The sequence below is a fragment of the Gekko japonicus genome, unplaced genomic scaffold (assembly GCF_001447785.1).
Source record: "Gekko japonicus isolate JY-2015 unplaced genomic scaffold, Gekko_japonicus_V1.1 scaffold3472, whole genome shotgun sequence".
Lineage (NCBI taxonomy): Eukaryota > Metazoa > Chordata > Lepidosauria > Squamata > Gekkonidae > Gekko > Gekko japonicus.
The window spans coordinates 36,158-56,537 of NW_015175473.1; the positions used below are offsets into that span (position 1 = coordinate 36,158).

Sequence of the window (20,380 nt, forward strand, 5' to 3'; positions counted from 1 at the left end):
GCTTCGGTGCATAAAATCCGCGCTTTGGCCGTGCTTTTTCCCCCCCGTGTGACCGGGGCCAAGTGTTCCCTCTAAGCTAAGCCTCCAGCTCACACATTTTTGTCCCAGCTCAGGAAGGGATGGCTCCAGAGCAAACTAATTTATGCAGTAGCCAAATCGCTCGCTCACAACTTTAGTGCCAGTAGCTCACAAAGTAGATTTTTTGCTCACAAACATTTATTGAGATGAGCAGCTCTTTGTTTGGGTGGCGAGTCTGCCCTTTAGTGGAAGACACTTCTCCAAATACTGGAGGATCAAGTGTTTGTTGGGGTCTAGTAGAAGTTGGGCACCCTCCATTGTTTGTTTGTATGTTTATTTGATTTTTATCCCGCCCTCCCCTGCAAGCGGGCTCAGGGTGGGTCACACAGCAGTCATATATAATAGATTAAATAATTAAAACAGTAAAGCACAAAAATTAATAAATCACAGTGAAATTCTAATAAAACCCAAAGATGGCAGCCTGATTCCGGGAGTTCAGACGGGCAGCGGCTTTCCAGGGTCTCAGGCAGAGGGATCTTTCACATCACCTGTCGCCTGAATTTTTTAAAGTGGTGATGCCTGGGATTGAACCTGCAACCTTTAGCACGCAAAGCAGAGGCTCTACCACTGAGCCACAGTCCCTCCCCATGACAGGACACAGCTAGTGGAAGCCATCAGCGGCTGGAAGGTGTGGAGTCAGAATAGAGGACCAACATCTGGAATGCTTTCCCCACCAACCCACCACCACCACCGTCTTCACTACCAGTAGGGGCTACGTACGACCACCTTAACTAGCTTCCTTCAAGAGGCACCTGAACTCCCAGAATTAGGCTGCGGTGGCTCAAGTGGTTAAGGCGCTGAACTGCAGGCTGTGGAAGGTCGGTAGTTCGAGACCCGAGTGTGCCGCATGACGGAGTGAGCTCCCGTCTCCAGTTCCAGCTCCTGCCAACCTAGCAGTTCGAAAGCAAGAAATGGCAAGTAGATAAATAGGGACCACTTCGGTGGGAAGGTAACAGCGTTCCGTGCGCCTTGGTATTTAGTCATGCCGGCCACATGACCATGGAAATGTCTTCGGAAAGCGCTGGCTCTTCGGCTTTGAAACGGAGATGAGCACCGCAACCCTAGAGTCGGACTCGACTGGCTTTCGAGCAAGGGAACCTTTACCTTTACCTTTGGGTTTTATTAGAATCTTAGTGTAATTTATTAACTATTGTGCCTTAATGTTTTAACTATTTTCTGTATTATGTATGACTATTGTGTGACCCACACTGACCCCCTGCTTGTGGGGGACGGCGGGATAAAAATCAAATCAACAAACAAACAATGGAGATGCCCAACTTCTACTAGACCCCAACAAATACTTATGTCGGGGGGGGGGCATTCAAAAACAAGGGAGAGAGAGAGAAGCTGGGTCAGAGGGCAGCTTCCAGGTTAAGACAAAGGGAGGCATCCCATTCAAGGAGATAACCCCTATACACCCTTAGAGTGATGTAGGGGGAGGCACATCTAGGCATGCTGAGTCGCTTACTCCAACAGTATCTGCTCCAAGCCATGAGAATGCAGCCACCTCAGCCTGGCCAAACACATTCAGGTCCTCAAAAGTAAGCTTTTTGCCCTTACCTGGATAGCCCAAGCCAATGTTCCCTCTAAGCTGAGTTTGTGTGAGCTAGCTCACAGTTTTTTAGCCTCCGGCTCAAACGTTTTTGTCTTAGCTCAGGAAGGAGGGCTCCAGAGCAAACTAATTTCTGCAGCAGCCAAATCTCTCGCTCACAACTTCAATGCCAGTCGTTCACAAAGTAGAATTTTTGCTCTCAAGACTCCACAGCTTAGAGGGAACATTGGCCCAGGCAAGCCCGATCTCGTCAGACCTCGAAAGTTAAGCAAGACCGACCCTGGCAAGTATTTGGACGGGAGACCTCTAGAGAATACCAGGGTCGGGAGGCAGGGGCAGGCTATCAAACCACTTCTCTGAACATCCTCCATGCCCCAGTAGGAGTCGCCAGAGGTCGCCATGACGTCCAGGCACGGGCACACACACAAGTGTAAAAAAAATTAAGCTTTGCTTTGCTTTGTATCTGATTGATTCAGGTGCATAGTCCTATTGAGCTGAAGCAGCAGAACAAAGTTGGGAGTCCAGTGGGACCTTCAAGACCAACAAAGTTTTATTCTGGCTATAAGCTTTCGTGTGCAGGCACACTTCTTCAGAAACAGTGAAACAGACTTCCTCAACCGATACATATAGGTAGAAAGAGGGTGGGATGGGGGTTAGGTGCCAGGAAGGGCTAGTTAGAGTCAAGATGCATCTAAGTTGACTCTAACTAGCCCTTCCCAGGGACTAACCCCCCACACTATATGTAACAGTTGTGGAAGTCTGTTTCACTGTATCTTAAAGGTAAAGGTAAAGGTTCCCTTGCTCGAAAGCCAGTCGAGTCCGACTCTAGGGACGCGGTGCTCATCTCCGTTTCAAAGCCGAAGAGCCAGCACTGTCCGAAGACGTTTCCGTGGTCATGTGGCCGGCATGACTAAACACCAACGCGCACGGAACGCTGTTACCTTCCCACCAAAGTGGTACTTATTTATCTACTTGCAATTTCTTGCTTTCGAACTGCTAGGTTGGCAGGAGCTGGAGCTAGAGACGGGAGCTCACTCCGTCATGCGGCACACTCGGGTCTCGAGCTGCTGAACTAACGACCTTCCACAGCCTGCAGTTCAGCCTCTTAGCCACTTGAGCCACCGCAGCTCCTCACTGTATCCTACACCCAGAATTAAACTTTGTTGGTCTTAAAGGTGCCGCTGGGCTCAACCTTGGTTCCATCGTTTCTGATTGATTAGCCCTGAAGCAACCTTCCAAGGAAACTGGTTTAACTGGATATCCAAGATACCAGCCTTGTCTTCTCCTACAGCTGGTTACAATTAGTCACATACAAGGCACCAGTCGAAAGGGCTTTCCTTACTCACCGGTAACACTTTGCCGGGCCCTGCAATGCGTAAGTTTACTCCATGGATAGCAGAGGATTTTGATACCTGAAAAGGAAGATAGTTGCGAATAGGATGAATCTTGGTCGACCGTCCAGACCGGTCCTTTCCATACAGCTTGGCCCAAAGCAATGAGTGGAAGGGAAACATTTGGCTTCAGAGTCACTGCGCAGTTTTCATTTCAGGGATAACTTCAGTCCTTGTGGTTTTGTTATTTCAGGGTCACTGAGAGACACACACACCCCATGCCTGGCCTGCTGAGTTCCATATCAGCCAGACCACATCTGGCTTTAAAATGAACAGAGATGCAGCTTCTGAACACACGAGTCGAAATGGACCTGTTGTTTGACATGCTCCAAATACGTTCCTCTCCTCTGCCAACCAGAGGATCTGGGCTTTAAAAACAACCATCTGCATTGCACCTACTCAAACCATGGCCTCTTGGGGGCAGTAGAAGCTACACTATTTCCACGGGGGTCTCATTAAGCCAAGCCCTTTCAGGAACAAAGAAAAGGGATGGAGAAATGAAGGTGGCTCGAGCACCCAGCTCCACAGTGCTCTGGAATGGTTTAAATGAGGGCTGTCAAACTAATTTATTATGAGGGCCGGATCTGACATAAATGAGACCTTGTTGGGCTGGGCCATGTGTGTTACAAAATGTAATGCCAGGTAGCGGAGATATAAACTTTATAAAGGACACAGACAAACACAATTAAGGTTTTTTAAAAAAAACTTCGAATAAAACGTGCTTAAAACATTAACACTCTTGCAATATTCTGTTTATTTAACAGTCTCTGATAACTGACACCTCTTGCTCTGAATTATTGTATCAAAAGCTGGAGACAATGTCTGTGCCATAGCCATCTTGAGTATGCTGTTCAGGTGTGTATCTGTCAGTTACAAACCTACTTTAGATTTACTGACATTCGTTACAGAAATGGTCAATGCTTTGAGCCTAAGACCCAGAGGAAAACATGAATTGGCTGGGCATTGTGAGCTTTTTGTACGTAAGTTGCTTCATCTGCTGGTCCAGAAGCCAACTCAGAACAGTTGGTACAGAATGCCACAGATCAATTAGTACACATAGCTCAGCAGAACACGCTTATAACATCTGGTCTACCACCACTCTCTGGGTTACCAGCTAATTTGCATTTTCAGTTTAAAGTATCAGTTGTTACTAACAAAGCCCTCCATGGCCAAAGAACCACAGGTTGGCAGAACTGCCTCTTTGCAGAGGCAGCTTCACTCATTTGAGCAAAGCCTTCTGAAAGGGCCACCCTAGAACTATAAAAGATCAACAGCTCCCCGTCTGCATTCATTCTCTGGGGTGGCCCTGATCTGGCAGAATGGCCTGCCCCACGAGGTCAGAAAGGCTCCCACACTCTCATTGTTCTGCAGTAAGATAGAAATAGGGCTGCCAGCCTCCAGGTGGGACCTGCGGTTCCCCTGGACAGAGATCAGTTCCCCTGGAGAAAATGGATGCCTTGGAAGGTGGACTCAATGGAGACGGTGCAGGGGAGAGCGATGAGGATGATCCTGGCCCCACTGCTGGACCTCCTGATGGCACCTGGTATTTCTGGCCACTGTGTGACACAGAGTGTTGGACTGGATGGGCCTTTGGCCTGATCCAACATTGGCGTCTCTTATGTTCTTATCGGGGGCCTGGCCCTGCAAGGAAAGGCTGAGAGACTTGGGAATGTTCAGTCTGGAGAAGAGGAGGTTGAGGGGGGACAGGATTGCTCTCTTGAAGTATCTGAAGGGCTGTCACTTAGAGGAGGGCAGGGAGCTGTTCCTGTGGGCAGCAGAGGAGAGGACTCGCAATGATGGGCTTAAATTAAGGGCAGGAAGGTACCAGCTGGATATGAGGGGAAACCTTTTTTTACAGGAAGAGTTGTGCAACAGTGGCGTCAGCTGCCTAGGGAGATGGTGAGCTCCCCCTCACTGGCAGTCTTGAAGCAGCGGCTGGACAAACACTTGTCAGGATGATCCTGCATTGGGCAGGGGGTTCGAATAGATGGCCTCTTTGGCCCCTTCCCACTCTGTGATTCGATGATTCTATGCATTGTACCCCTCTAAGGCCCCTGTCCTCCCCAGGCTCCACCCACAAATCTCCAGGAGTTTCCCAACCTGGATCTGGCAATTCTACCCCACCCCACCCCACCCCCTGGCAGCGGCCAAGGAGGACCTGGAAACCCCAGATAGAAAGGAAAGACAATTGGAAAAAGCAGCCAAAACCTGTGAAAACAATTTACCCTCCACCAAAAGCCACAGAGAACAAATCTGCCTGACACCTAAAGGCAGAGAGTGACGATGCCGTCTGCACATTGCACCATCAAGCACAGGGGAAGGACGTGGATTATTTTCATTATTCAGTCTGCCATTCTCACTGAAACTCTAGGTGGACCACATCATTAAAACAATGTAATCAGACCAGTATATTACAATCACCAATGCAAGTCAAAATTTTAAAAATTTAAATTATCGTATGGCATTGAGTGTGGAATAGCCAGGGAATTCTTGAAGGGATTCTTTGGCTGGTTGGAGCGGTAGCTCTTCTTTGGCACCACTAGGTGGCGAGCTATGCTTATTTTTAGGCTGAGAGGGCTGTGACTTGCCCAAGGTCACCCAGCTGGCTTCAGGTGGGGAATCAAACCCGGTTCTTCAGATTAGAGCCCATCGCTCTTAACCAGGGCTTTTTTTGTAGAAAAAGCCCAGCAGGAACTCATTAGCATAATAGGCCACACCCAACAGCAGAAATCCATTTGCTTATTAGGACACACCCCTGACAGCACAGCTCATTAGCACAGCTCATTAGCATATTAGGCCACACACCCCATGTTCGCAGAAGTGTGGTCATCCAGACACACTCACCTTTTGCTTGCTGTTCTGTTTACCTTGTTTGTTGTCAAAACCCAGGGCTTTTTTTGTAGCAGGAACTCCTTTGCATGTTAGGCCACACACCCCTAATGTAGCCAATGCTAATGAGTTTCTGCTGTTGGGTGTGGCCTATTATGCTAATGAGTGACTGCTGGGCGTGGCCAACTCGGGAGCCAGCCGGAACTCCGTTCCTGTGCGTTCCTGCCCCAAAATAGCCCTGCTCTTAACCACTACACCAATGCAGTAAATCAGGATTGCAAAACCAGAGTAGTGTGCTAAGAACAGTATGCTACATACAATGAAGCATTTTAACACAGGGATCCCCAGCACGGTGCCCGTAGGTGTCTGGGTGCCCACCAACACCTTTTCTGGTACAAATCAAGTATTTTTAAAAAGTAGGTAAGGTGTGTGTGAGAGATAGAAAGGGAGGAGGAGGAGGAGGAAGAAGAATTGGATTTATATCCCGTCCTTCAGTACCTGAAGGAGTCTCAGAGTGGTTTACAATTTCCTTTCCCTTCCCCTCCCCACAGCAGACACCCTCTGAGGTAGGTGGGGCTGAGAGAGCTCTTTCGAGGACTGCTTCTGAGAGAGCAGTTCTGAAACAACTTGTAACTGGTCACACCAGCACAAACTGTACCCCGACAAGCTGGGGGGAGGGTGAGCTTGAGGGGGGCGGTATGTCATGTCCAGACCTTTGACCTGCAGATTGAACGTCTTTGTACTATGATCAATAACTGTCTCTTGCTGCCCTGCATTGCTGATGCCCACTTTTGCTTTTGTAAACCCCACTCACTTTGCACATCTACTGGCTCTGCTTATTACCTTATCGGTCCTCACTGACATTCCTAGGGGGGGGGGGGGAGGGTGGGAACGAATGTATGGATGTATGGTGTTGAGTAGAGGCGCTGCTTGTAACTTTCCCGAAGCTACCCCCACATGGTTCACAGATCCAGCTGTGGCCTTGGGAGACAGGAGTCTTGAGATGTAGTTAGTTGGGTCGTATATTCTCTCATGACCTGTAGTAGCCTGAATGAGTGTGACATATGTCTGATGGGCGGAACCCATTCCCCGCTATCCATCCCTGGGCTATTGATCGTTAGTTCTGGCAAAGGTGTTCATCTGACCAGAAGCCATATCTTACCAATAAACCTGATTAAGGACTATTGTGTACAGAGTGGTTACTCCAGGACCTGACAGCTGCATGTGGAGGAGTGGGGAATCAAACCCAGTTCTCCCAGATTAGAGTCCGCGCTCCTAACCACCACACCAAAACTGGCTCTCAGAGTCAGAGGATCAAGCACGTATACATTGCAAAATTACAAGAAAAGTAATCGTCTGTCCTGCTCTTGTGCATTAAGCATCAGCTCTGTATACAGGCATCACAGCAAAGCTTTCCGCAGAATGGAGATCAGCATTATCAATGGCTGCTGGCTGCACATCGGTGTAAATTAGTCAAACCAAAAGTTGCAGTGTTGTGATTCTAGGGGCTTTTCTGCATTCTCATTTTCCTTGCCTGTAAATTCCATTTCTTCGGAGGTAGGTTTCTGTTCCATATGTAGTTTGGTCCCTCTAATGGTTCATGCGATATTACACCTGTTTATTTCTGACATACAACCAAGTGCAGATTAGTCTGTGCTTATTGTGTTCCCTATAGCAACCTACGGCTGTGAAAGTAGGACCATGAAGAAGCAAGACAAGAGGAAAACCAACTCATTTGACCCTGAGGTGCTGGAGGAGGTTCCTGCGCATTCCTTGAACAGCAAAGGCAACAAATAAGCAAGTATTGGAGCACATTAAACCAGACATGCCACTGGGAGGAAAAATCACAAAACTGCAACTGACTTATTTCGGCCATGTCATGCGGAAGAACTCACTAGAAAAAGCAATCATGCTCATATTGGTTAGTGTCAAAAGGAAACCGGGCCATCAAAGAACATGGTGGCTGGACACCATAAAAGTCGACACCGGTCTGAACATGGAACGACTCAAAGAAACAGGACAAGATCGGAAAACATGGAGAGGGCTGGCCCATAGAATCGCCACGAGTCGAACATGACTGAATGGCTAACAGCCGAAACAATGTCAGGCATAAAAACTAGTGTCATATCGAATCGACCACTAGAGGGAGGAAACCATATGCAGAAGAGGAATGCGGAAAAGCCTTAGGTGAAACTTATTTCCAGTTATTCTGGGAGACTTGCATCTGGCCAATGAGTCTCCTTAGGGCATCCTTCATCTCATTGTTCCTCAGACTGTAGATGAAGGGGTTCAGCATCGGGGTGACCACCGTGTACATGAGAGAAGGCAGGGTCTTGTTCTCAGAGGTAGGCAGCAAGCAGACCCAGATGAGGGTGCCGTAGAACAAGACCACCACAGTGAGGTGAGAACCACATGTGGAGAAGGCCTTGACTTTTCTGCTTGAAGATGGGGTCTTCATTACAGTCAGGAAGATGTGTCCATAGGAGACCACAATGAGTATACAGGGTCCCAGAATATCTAGCACACCTTCCGTCATCACTACCATCTTTATGGGAGTGATGTCTGAACAGGAAAGCTCTAAGAGCGAATGGCCGTCACAGAAAAAATAGTGGATCTCATGGGACGCACAGAAGGAAAGACGGGAGATCATCAGTGTGTACATCAACGACTGCAGAAAGGCCAGAAGCCAACAGCCAGAGACCATCAAGAGGCACCGCTTGATATTCATCAAGGCAGCGTAGTGCAGTGGGCGGCAGATAGCCAAGTAGCGGTCGTAGGCCATGGTGGCGAGCAGGAAGTTGTCGCTGTTGCCAAAGGCCAAGAAAAAATACGTTTGAGACAAGCAGCCACCGTAGGAGATGATCTTGTCCCGGGAAACCAGATTATGTAACGCTACGGGGACAGTGGACGAGCAAAACCCACGTCAGCCAGAGAGAGGTAGCTGAGGAAGAAATACATGGGTGTGTGCCGGAGATGAGCATCACAACGGATCAGGAGGACAATCAGCAGGTTGCCTAGGAGACTCAGCAGGTACATGAAGAGGAGGACGGAGAAGATGAGTCCGTCGTGCTCTGCTTCATTGAAGATCCCCTGCAGGATGAATCCGGAGACAGACGTTTCGTTCCCGTGCTCCATCGACAAGCTGGACAAGAAGAAGAAGAGATCAGATTTATGCCCCGCCCTTGAAAAAGAGCAGTTTCTGTCAGAGCTCTCTCAGCCCCACCTACCTCACAGGATGTCTGTGGTGGGGAGGGGAAGGGGAAGGAGTTTGTAAGCCGCTCTGAGACACCTTTGGGTAGTGAGGGGCAGGATATAAATCCAATCTCTTCTTCTTCTTCTTCTTCTTCACTCAGAGTCTCAGTGGCTTACACTCTGCTTTCCCTTCCCTCCCCACAACGGACCCCCTGTGAGGTGCATGGGGCTGAGAGAGCTCTCTCGAGGACTGCCCTTGAGAGAACAGCTCCGAGAGAACTTGTGACTGACCCCAGGTCACACCAGCAGCTGCATGTGGAGGCATGGGGAATCAAACCCGGTTCTCCCAGATTAGATTCCGCACTCCTAACCACTACACCAAGCTGAAAAATAACATTGATGGAACATGTGTCGATCGTAGTCCCTTGCCTCTACATACCGATTGCCCAACAATTAGGAGCTACAATGAATAGTAAGGTGGGGGGAGCAGATTTCACAAATGGCTTCCCCCTCCACAAAAGTGGCACTTCGTTTCCCGGAGACCTCTCTCTGTCTTACCCCTACAATTCTTAACAATACCGTTGTCAATGGGGGGCAGGGAATGTCCTAAATAGCCCAGTTTATCCATTGCTCATTGGGGCTTGGAAGCTAAGCGACGTCGGTCCTGGTCAGTATATGAGACCACCGAGGATGATGGAGGTTGTTTTGCAGAGGAAGGCCATGGCAAACCACCTCTGCTCATCTCTTGCCTGGAACACCCCATGGATGGTGTTGCCATTAGTTGGCTGTAACATGACACCAAGTTCCTCTTTTCATTCTAAATGGTATTTTGTTTACCAGGTGATGTTCTTTACCTCGCTGCCGTGAAAAGCTTTGCCTGCCAATTTCCAGACAAAAGGGTCAGGAGGACTCACAATGCTTTTCTCCAGGCCTGTGGGCAGCCTTACCTCAAAGGCGATTTCCATCTCTCTTAAACTGAGTCATTTGTCGAGAAGCCCTTCCAGGAGTGAAGAGTTAAGGACAGGAACATATAAAGCTGCCTTACATTGAATCTGACCCTTGGCCCATCAAGGTCAGTATTTTGTCTACTCAGACGGGCAGTGGCTCTCCAGGGTCTCAGGCAAAGAGGTCTTTCATATCACCTGCCACCTGAACCTTTTAAATAGCAATGCTGGCGATTGAACTTCCAACCTTCTGCATGCAAAGCAGAGGCTCTGCCACTGAGACACAGTCCCTCCCCATGACAGGACACAGCTAGTGGAAGCCATCAGCGGCTGGAAGGTGTGAGGTCGGAATAGAGGACCACCATCTGGAATGCTTTCCCCACCAACCCACCACCACCACCATCTTCGCTACCAATGGAGATGCCCAACTTCTACCAGAGACTGTATTCAGACTGGCGGCGGCTCCCCAGGGCCTCTCAGGCAGAGGTCTTTCACATCACCTACTATATGGTTGTTTTAAGTAGAGATCCCAGGGGTTGGATCGGGGACCTTCTGCATGTCAAGCAGATGCCTTACCACTGAGCCACATCCCCTCCCATTTCACAGGTTCCTAAATAGTAAGTGTATTTCCCATCTCCCAAACTCTAGTGGCAATATAAAAACATCTGGTTTAAAAATGTGGTTCTTCTTTATCATGGCAATATAAAAACATCTGGTTTAAAAATGTGGTTCTTCTTTATCATGGCCTTTCTGTTTAAGGATGAGGTTCACCTGTACTGCTAAGAATGGAGGTAGCTGCACGTGTCACAGAGTTGAGACAGGGAGAAATGAGTATGGCAGTACTTCCAGAGATGGTTCCAAGACGTTTGTCCATCTCCCTGGACGTCAGTCTCCCACAAGCTGGAGACAGACAGGCCCCTCATTCAATAAGAAAGTATGACAGAAACATCAATACTATCTAGGACACACCCTTTTCCTTTGTCCCTGGTGCAACAGGCTTTGCAAGGGAGGGGGGTTAGTATGCATTTGTGTGTGTGCACGCGCATGTGCACATGCATGCGCGTGCATACACATCTTTGCCTGGAAGTCATGGCGACCTCTGGTGACTCCTACTGGGGCATGGGGGATGTTCAGAGAAGTGGCTTGATAGCCTCCCTCTCCCTCCCGGCCCTGGTATTCCTTAGAGGTCTCCCATCCAAATACTTGCCAGGGTCATCCGGCCCAACTTTGCTTCCGCCCTGGTATTCTCTGGAGGTCTCCCATCCAGTACATGCCAGGGTCGGCCCTGCTTAGCTTGAGAACTGACGAGATTGGGGTTGCCTGGGCTATCCAGGGCAGGGCAGGCTTTGCAAGTTTTTGAAGAGCCACAAAACCAATGAATTAGTGCAGACCGCACAAGATTAAATATTTAGGAATAAATATAACAAACAGATGTAGCTCTTTGATGGAAAATAACTACATGGAATTCCTGAAAGAAATGGGGAAATCTCCAGATATCCTTAATGGGGAGAATTGCTATTATTGAAATGAATATATTACCAAGATTGATTTTTCTATTTCAAACAATACCTATATTACAAAAACAAAAATACTTCAAAGAACTTGAAAAATGTTGCAAAAATGTATCTGGCAGGGTAAGAAACCAAGAATAAAACTTAAAGCTTTGCAAGATTTCAAAGATTGAGCAGGCTTTCCCCCCTTCAGCCTGGATACTTTATTATAGATCAGCAGCACTGAACAGGATTAAAGAATGGATTATGCTAGAATATCAGAGATGGTTAAAACTAGAAGGACATGATTTACTACTAGAATGGCACGCATTTCTATGGTATGGAAAAGCGGATTTTCATAAATACTTTAAGCAACATTGGATTACAGCTTCCTTAATGAAAGTACGGGAGACAACAAAGGCTCAATTTTACAACAAGCTTCCAAAGTGGGTTGCACCTTTGGAAGCTTTTACAAATCCTAACATGTAAATCCAAATGTTTTTCAAGAGGAAACAATTTTAAGATATAAAGACTTTCTAGATGCTAGAAATGAATTGAAAACTATAGAAACTTTAACATGGTGGCAAAAAATACAAATTGCATCTAGGTATGCCAAAGATAAGCCAATAGGCTTCTGTGATAAACTAACAGAATTAGACAAAATATTGATGCCTATTGATGAGAAATTATTTTTAAAATTATGTATTGCTTTTAGAAAATAAGACTCAAGATGAAGTTGTTAAAATGTTATGATAAAATGGGCATAACATCTGGGTCACAATACTGAGCTAGACCAATGGTCACAGGTTTGGAAAAGAAATATCAAAACTACAAAAGCAATTTCATATAAAGAAAATGTATATGTTTTATAGATGGTATATTATGCCTGAAAACTTGGTTAAGTTTGACCCTAAATGTTCAAATGTTTGTTGGAAATGTCAAAATACGGTTGGTTCCTTTTATCATATGTGGTGGCTGTGTGATAAAGCAAAAAAAAATACTGGGCATGGATTCAGGAAATACTACAAAAAAAATCTGAAATGTTCTGTACCCTTTGTTCCTGAAATGTTTTTGTTAAATATTATACCCACCTGAGAGATGTAACAAAAATGATTCATATCTCATTTTGTACATAACTACAACTGCAAGAATACTATACGCCAAATATTGGAGAAGAACTGAAACACCCTTGAAAAAAAGAAATTTTAAATAAAATCCTGGAAATAGCCGAAATGGATAAACTAACCTTAACTTGGAAAGGCCAACCAGAAACGACTTTTGAAAATACCTGGGGAAGGTTTTACAGTTGGTTAGAAGACTACTCCAAGTGAACAATATAATTATTGGAATCTTATCAAGAAGAAGAGATTGGATTTATACCCTGCCCTTCACCACCCAAAGGTGTCTCAGAGCGGCTTACAAACTCCTTTCCCTTCCCCTCCCTGCAACAGACACCCTGTGAGGTAGGTGGGGCTGAGAGAGCTCTGACAGAAACGGCTCTTTTTCTGTGCCAGAACTACTGCTTGCCCGAGGTCATTCAGCCAGGTGCAAGTGGAGGAGTGGGGGAATCAAACCCGGTTCTCCCAGATTAGAGTCCGCGCACTTAACCACTACACCAAACTGGCTTATTAAGGACAAATGAGCTTCAGAGCTGTTATTTTTTTCCAAGAGACTTTATTAATGATATAAGGTGAAATTCATAAATGTATTACAATTTAGGCATGAGTTTGCAAAAGAAAGAACTGATAGATTAATATCCCCTACTGCGTGTTTGTTTTGTCTTTAAAAATAATAAATATATATTTTAAAAAAACCCAATGAATGACCGCACACAGCACGAGCAACTATGCTTTGCTCCTACTGTTCTAGGAATAAAATATATCCTCCTCTCCTTTAGCATCCCCCTCACCAAGGAAAGTCTTGCCTGTAACCAGAGGGCCCCTAAGGCAGACCTTCCCTCGGAAAGATTCCCCATCCCACCAAAAGTCAATTAAACCAGAAGAATTTGAAGACATCCCCCAAGGCAGATCTCTCTGACACCATCCCCTGCCTTTGTGAGAATTCCCTGGCAAAGGACCGCACTGACAGTTTTCTACCCCTAATACAGGGCAGGGGTTTCATCTATACTATCTAGGGTTGGCAACTTTGGGTTGGACAATTCCTGGAGATTTTGGGGTAGAGCCTAAGGAAGTTAGGGTTTGGGCAGGAATAGGAGTTCATCAGGGTCTAATGCCATAGAACTTCACCCTCTAAAGCAGCCATTTCCTCCAGCAGAACTGGTCTCTGTTGTAACTCCAGTAGATCTCCAGGTCCCGCCTGGAGGCTGGCAACCCTAATAGCATTGCCATAAGCAACACACTCCCCTTCACATCCTCTCAGAAGTGAGTCAATGGGACGTACCGACAGTGTGGACAGGACTGCAACCTGTATCCAGTGCTCCCTTTAACTGTGGGGTCTTGTGAGCAAAACTTTGTGAGCGACTGGCACTAGTTGTGAGCGAGTGATTTGGCTACTGCATAAATTAATTTTCTCTGGCACCATCCTTCCTGAGCGAAGACAGAAATGTGAGAGCCAGAGGCTAAAAAACTGTGAGCTAGCCTCTTGGATCCTGTATCACTTCTTGTCATTCTTTGCCATCCCTGATGTGACCACTTCCTCCAAAGGTCCTCTTGTCCCCCAGTCTTCGTTTGCACCAAGTGTATCCTTCCCTCCTGGTACTTTAATATGATCATCTTATCCCTAGTTAAACTTAAGGCAGCCTATCAATCAAACTGAAAATTCTAAATAAGAGCCTGCTCTTAACCAGAACTAGATTCCCTTGGTTCTGCTGGCTAGCTGGAACTGGGCTTCTTATTAACATAGTGTTGATCTGACTTTTCAAACAACCCAACCAGAAGGCCTTCTAGTGGGATACTGCTTCTTTACTTCCACAACCATTAAAGGTAAAGGTAAAGGTTCCCTTGCTCGAAAGCCAGTCAAATCCGACTCTAGGGTTGCGGTGCTCATCTCCGTTTCCAAGCCGAAGAGCCAGCGCTGTCCGAAGACATTTCCGTGGTCATGTGGCTGGCATGACTAAACACCAAGGCGCACGGAACGCTGTTACCTTCCCACCGAAGTGGTACCTATTTATCTACTTGCAATTTTCGAACTGCTAGGTTGGCAGGAGCTGGAACTAGAGATGGGAGCTCACACCATTGCATAGAGGCAGAAAAAGGGTGGGGTGGGGGTTAGTTGCCACCGATATGCAACGGCTGTGGAATTCTGTTTCACTGTATCTGCAAAAGCCTGCGTGCACACAAAAGCTTATCCCCAGATTTAAACTTTGTTGGTCTTAAAGGTGCCACTGGACTCAAACTTTGTTTTGTTGTTCCTCATTGATTAGCCATGAAGCAACATGGCTACCCACCTGAATCTATCTGAAGAAGTGTGCATGGACACAAAAGCTTATCCCCAGAATTAAACTTTGTAGGTCTTAAAGGTGCCACCAGACTCCAGCTTTCATCTGTTGCTTCAGACCAACACAGCTACCCACCTCAATCTATCTGAAGACGTGTGCCTGCACACAAAAGCTTATCCCCAGAATTAAACTGTGTTGGTCTTAAAGGTGCCACTGGACTCAAACTTTGTTTTGTTGTTCCTCATTGATTAGCCATGAAGCAACCTTCAAGTAAAACTGGTTTAACTGGACATCCAAGATACCAGCCTTGTCTTCTCCTAGAGCTGGTTAGAATTAGTCACATACAAGGCACCAGTCGAAAGGGCTTCCCTTACTCACCGGTAACACTTTGCCAGGCCCTCCAATGCTTAAGTTTTCCTCTGTCGATAGTAGAGGATGTCTGATATCTGAAAAGGAAGATGTTCGTGGATATGAAGGATCTCGATCGACCGTCCAGACCGGTCCTTTCCATACAGCTTGGCCCAAAGCAGTGAGTGGAAGGGAAACGTTTGGCTTCCGAGTCACTGAGCAGTTTTCGCTTGAGAGATAACTTCAGTCCTTTGTGCTTTTGTTATTTCAGCGTCACTGAGAGACCCCCAAGCCTGGCCTGCTGAGTTCTGTGTCAGCCAGACCACCTCTTGCTTTGGCGGGGAGAGCGGGGTATAAATCCAATAAATAAAACAAAATAAATAAAAATAGAATGATCAGAGCTGCCTAGTTGGCGGCTTCTGGAAGCACGGATCTAAATGGACCTGTCGTTCGACGTGCTCCAAATAAGTTTCTATCCCCTGCAAAGCTTTAAAAACAACCGTCTGTATTGCACCTACTCAAACCAAGGCCTCTCGGGAGCAGTAGAAGTTACACTATTTCCATGGGGTCTGATTAAGCCAAGCTCTTTCCGGAACAAACAAAAGGGGTGGAGAAATGAAGGTGGCGTGAGCACCCAGCTCGACAGCAGTATGTATCGAGGGAAGTGCTCCAGAATGGTTTAAATCACAGGGACATAGCTAGACTTTGTGGAATCAGACCAGCAGTCCATCTAGTCCAGCATCCAGTTTCACACAGTGACCAACCAGTCGCCCTGGAGGGCCAAGCAAACAGGATATTGAGCGGGCCTGTAGCTACAGTGTGTCATTTGGGGGCCACGCCCCCTCACTAAACAGCCACACCCCACAAGTCGATGTTTTAATTATTGATATTTATTTTGGTATTGCTATTAGAAAGCTCAGCAAAGTTGCGCTGCTGCCCCCACCTTCTCTGTGTACACTGCATTGGTCAGACCGCACCTGGAGTATTCAAAAAGGATGTGGGCAGTATGGAGCGGGTGCAGAGGAGAGCGACGAGGATGATCGGGGGCCTGGAGACCAAAGGCCCTGTGAGGAAAGGCTGAGGGACTGGGGAATGTTCAGTCTGGAGAAGAGGAGGTTGAGGGGGGTGTCACAGCTCAAGTGGGGTGTCACCTGACGCTGCCACCACTCTGGATTTAGGATCCCTTGAGAAGGCCCACAGCACCCTCCCAAGGCCTTCAGACCTCCCTTATTTGGCCGAATAATAGGCATGAGGACCAGGCAGAATGAACAACAAAGAAAAGGTTTATGTTTACAGGAGATCAGCCCAATATGGGAAACAAATAAGGTGCAAGAACAATAACAATAAGTGGGTGGAGGGAAAAGAAACCAAATCCCCTAATGCGACTAGACTCACTGTCCCTAGTCCACTGTCTCAGTTGGGCCTGCATCTACTCACCCCTCCTCTCAGGGTGAGGGTCTCTCCCAGCGGCAGCCTTCCCTCTGGCCCTGCTCTCTTGGAAGAAGAACAGCTCTGATTTCGTACCAGCTCTTTTATTAGAAGTCCCCTTTCTCTGTGATTGGCTAAAATTGGCACCAAAACCTCTCAGGCGCTTCTAGGAGTTGTGGGCCTGGCCTCCTCCCACTGCTAGTCAGGCTTCCTGGGCCTGCTAGGCCTTTACTTGCACAGCCCAGATCATGACAGGGGGAAACAGGATTGCTCTAGGGCTGCCAGCCTCCAGGTGGGGCCTGGGGATCTCCCGCTTTTACAACTGATCTCCAGCTGACGGGGATCAGCTCCCCTGGAGACAATGGCTGCTTTGAAGGGTGGACCCCATGGCATTGTACTGTGCTGAGGCCCCTCCCCTCCCCAAACCCCACCCTCTCCTGGCTCCACCCCCAAAGTCTCCAGATATTTTCCAACCCAGACCTGGCAACCCTAGATTGCTCTCTTGTAGTATTTGAAGGGCTGTCACTTCGCAGGGAGCTGTTTCTGTGGGTAGCAGAGGAGAAAACTCACAACAATGGGTTTAAATTAAGGGCGGGAAGGTACCGGCTGGATATTAGGGAAAACATGTTTACAGTCAGAGTTGCGCAACGGTGGAATCAGCTGCCTAGGGAGGTGGTGAGCTCCCCCTCATTGACAGTCTTTAAGCAGCGGCTGGACAAACACTTGTCAGGGATGCTCTAGGCTGATCCTGCATCGAGCAGTGGGTTGGACTAGATGGCCTGTATGGCCCCTTCCAACTCTGGGATTCCATGATTCCCTCCTTCCCTTCACTGGAGGGCGATGTGCTGGCCAACTACCAGCCCCAGGAGGCAGTGCTCCCAGCGCTCCCCCTAACCTCTTAGCCCTGCCAAGTCCCGGCATCGCCACCACCTGGCGGCATTCAATGGAATCCGGAAGTGTTCTGTCCCCCTCTGTGGTCAGCGTGCGAAAACTCTTTGCAGGAAAAAATAAATAAAAGAGGGCGCATGTGGTGGCCTGTTCCAATTGGCTGCTGAGCGGCAGGCAGGCAGGCAGGCTGCTATGGTGCATGCTGGGAAGGAGGCGACTGAGACAGCATGTCCCTCCCACTCCCCTTCTGAGGTGGAAACGCTTCCCTACAGCCGCACGGGAGGTGGGAATGACACAAATAGTCATGTTTTTTAAAAAAAAATTGGGGAGGGTTCCCCCACAAGAAGAAAATATGCCCCAGAAGCCAAAAAATACGCCCCCAAGCCAAAAAAAATCACAGTTGTGAGCAATGTTCCCTCTAAGCTGTGGAGTCTCGTGAGCAAAAATTCTACTTTGTGAACTACTGGCATTAAAGTTGTGAGCAAGCGATTTGGCTACTGAATAAATTAGTTTGCCCCGGAGTCATCCTTCCTGAGCTAATGCGTGAGCTGGAGGCTAAAAAACTGTGAGCTAGCTCACACAAACTCAGCTTAGAGGGAGCACTGGTTGTGAGTCTGATATTGAGGCCAAGGATATTGAGGCCAAAAAGGAGAAGAAGAAAGAAAGAAAAGGAAACCTGGCTGCCAAAGAACACGGTGGCTAGACACCATAAACGTCGACACCAGCCTGAACATGGAACAACGCAAGGAAACAGTAGAAGATCGAAAAACATGGACAGAGCTGGCCCATAGAATCCCCAAGAGTCGGACACTAGTTTTTATGAACCACATTTCAGTTGTCAAGGCCACGCAGAAGCAAAAATTCCCAAACTCTCATGGGAACAATCTTTGAGTCCAGTGGTGCCTTTAAGACCAACAAAGGTTTATTTAAGGTATGACCTTGGCCTTAAAAGGGCCACTGGACTCAAAATTTGTTCTACTGCTTCAGACCAACATGGCTGCTGACCTGGAAAACTCTGATGAGCAAGTCATTCTCTAAAGCAGATACTCTTAGGGCCTAACTGCATGTTGCATTTCCCCAGGTATGCGGTGCAAGTTGAGTCTCATGGCATAAAAACTAGTGTCATATTGCATCGACCACTAGAGGGAGCAAGCCACCTGCAGAAGAGGGGAAAGAAGAAGAAGCAGGGAACTGAGAATGTGGAAAGGCCCTCAGTGAAACTTATTTCCAGTTATTGTGGGAGATTCGCATCCGGCCAAAGAGTCTCCTTAGGGCACCCTTCATCTCATTGTTCCTCAGACTGTAGATGAAGGGGTTCAGCATCGGGGTGACCACCGTGTACATGAGAGAAGCCATGGTCTTGTTCTCAGAGGCAGGCAGCAAGTAGACCCAGATGAGGGTGCCATAGAACAAGATCACCACAGCGAGGTGAGAACCACAGGTGGAGAAGGCCTTGAGTTTTCCGCTTGAAGATGGGATCTTCATTACAGTCAGGAAGATGTGTCCATAGGAGACCACAATGAGTGTACAGGGACCCAGAATATCTAGCACGCCTTCCGTCATCACTACCATCTTTATGGGAGTGGTGTCTGAACAGGAAAGCCCTATGAGCGGATTGACATCGCAGAAAAAATGGCGGATCTCACGGGACGCACAGAAGGAAAGACGGGAGAGCATCAGTGTGTACATCAAGGAGTGCAGAAAGGCCAGAAGCCAACAGCCGGAGACCATCAAGAGGCACCGCTTGATATTCATCAAGGCAGCGTAGTGCAGTGGGCGGCAGATAGCCAAGTAGCGGTCGTAGGCCATGATGGCGAGCAGGAAGTTGTCACTGTTGCCAAAGGCCAAGAGAAAATACATTTGAGACAAGCAGCCACCGTAGGAGAGGATCTTGTCCCGGGAAACCAGATTGCATAACGTTATGGGGACAATGGAAGATGCAAGACCCACGTCAGCCAGAGAGAGGTAGCTGAGGAAGAAATACATGGGTGTGCGGAGGAGATGAGCATTGCAACGGATCAGAAGGACAATCAGCAGGTTGCCCAGGAGACTCAGCAGGTACATGAAGAGGAGGACGGAGAAGATGAGGCCGTCATGCCCTGCTTGGTTGAAGATCCCCTGCAGGATGAACCCGGAGACAAAAGTTTCATTCCCGTGCTCCATCGACGAGCTAGAGGAGAAGGAGAAGAAGAACAGACTGGATGTCGTGGGTACTGGCTCTGCTGAGGTGGACGATTCCTCAGATGAGGAAGAGGCAGGGAGCAACCCAGCCTCCTCTGGAGTCAGCCCAGCAGAGGAACCCTCAACAGCACCTGAGGGATAAGAGGCCCCAGCATCTACACAGGAGGTGCAGCCAGAAGGAGAGACTGATCCGGAGACTGGCTCAGCACCCCCAGTTGAAGACACCCCAAGGCCAGAATCCCAACCTCATTCTCCTGAGTGTCCCAGCCGCAGGGCACACCAGCGGCTGAATGTGCAAGAGCGAAGGAAGAGTGCCAGACTGCAGCTTTTGCAAAAGCAATGGGAGGAGCTGTGAGTCTTAGCAGATTGACTCCCAGGGAAGGGAGGACTTGTTCATAAACACCCCCACACACCTGCCTCAGTGCAGTAGCAACAGTGCAAGCTCAGATCTGCTCCTGGCTTGTAGCAACCGCTTCTTGCTCCTCGCCCCTACAACCTTGGACAGATTTCCTGGCTCTCTCACCCTTGGCTCTGTTATTTGACTTGATTCCAGACTGCGTCTCCAGTTTCCAGTGTGTGGTCACCGTGGTAACCAGCTGAGCCAGTATACTGGATTTATACCCTGCCCTTCACTTCCCGAAGCAGTCTCAGAGCAGCTTACA

At 47.9% G+C, this 20,380-nt stretch overlaps 1 protein-coding gene and 1 pseudogene across 1 annotated transcript; both read right to left on the reverse strand.

Moving 5' to 3' along the window:
- Window positions 1–8,044: 8,044 nt before the first annotated feature.
- LOC107122823 lies at window positions 8,045–8,985 on the reverse strand (annotated as a pseudogene).
- A 9,773-nt stretch (window positions 8,986–18,758) lies between these two features.
- On the reverse strand, window positions 18,759–19,700 carry LOC107122824 (olfactory receptor 1F1-like). The gene has a single exon (XM_015425965.1). It carries the CDS (start codon window positions 19,698–19,700, stop codon window positions 18,759–18,761), a length of 942 nt encoding a protein of 313 aa, XP_015281451.1.
- Window positions 19,701–20,380: the final 680 nt, after the last annotated feature.

What these genes read in the sequence shown, in the direction of transcription:
- LOC107122824 (XM_015425965.1), bottom strand. Translation starts at nt 19,700, where the DNA reads ATGGAGCACGGGAATGAAACTTTTGTCTCCGGGTTCATCCTGCAGGGG.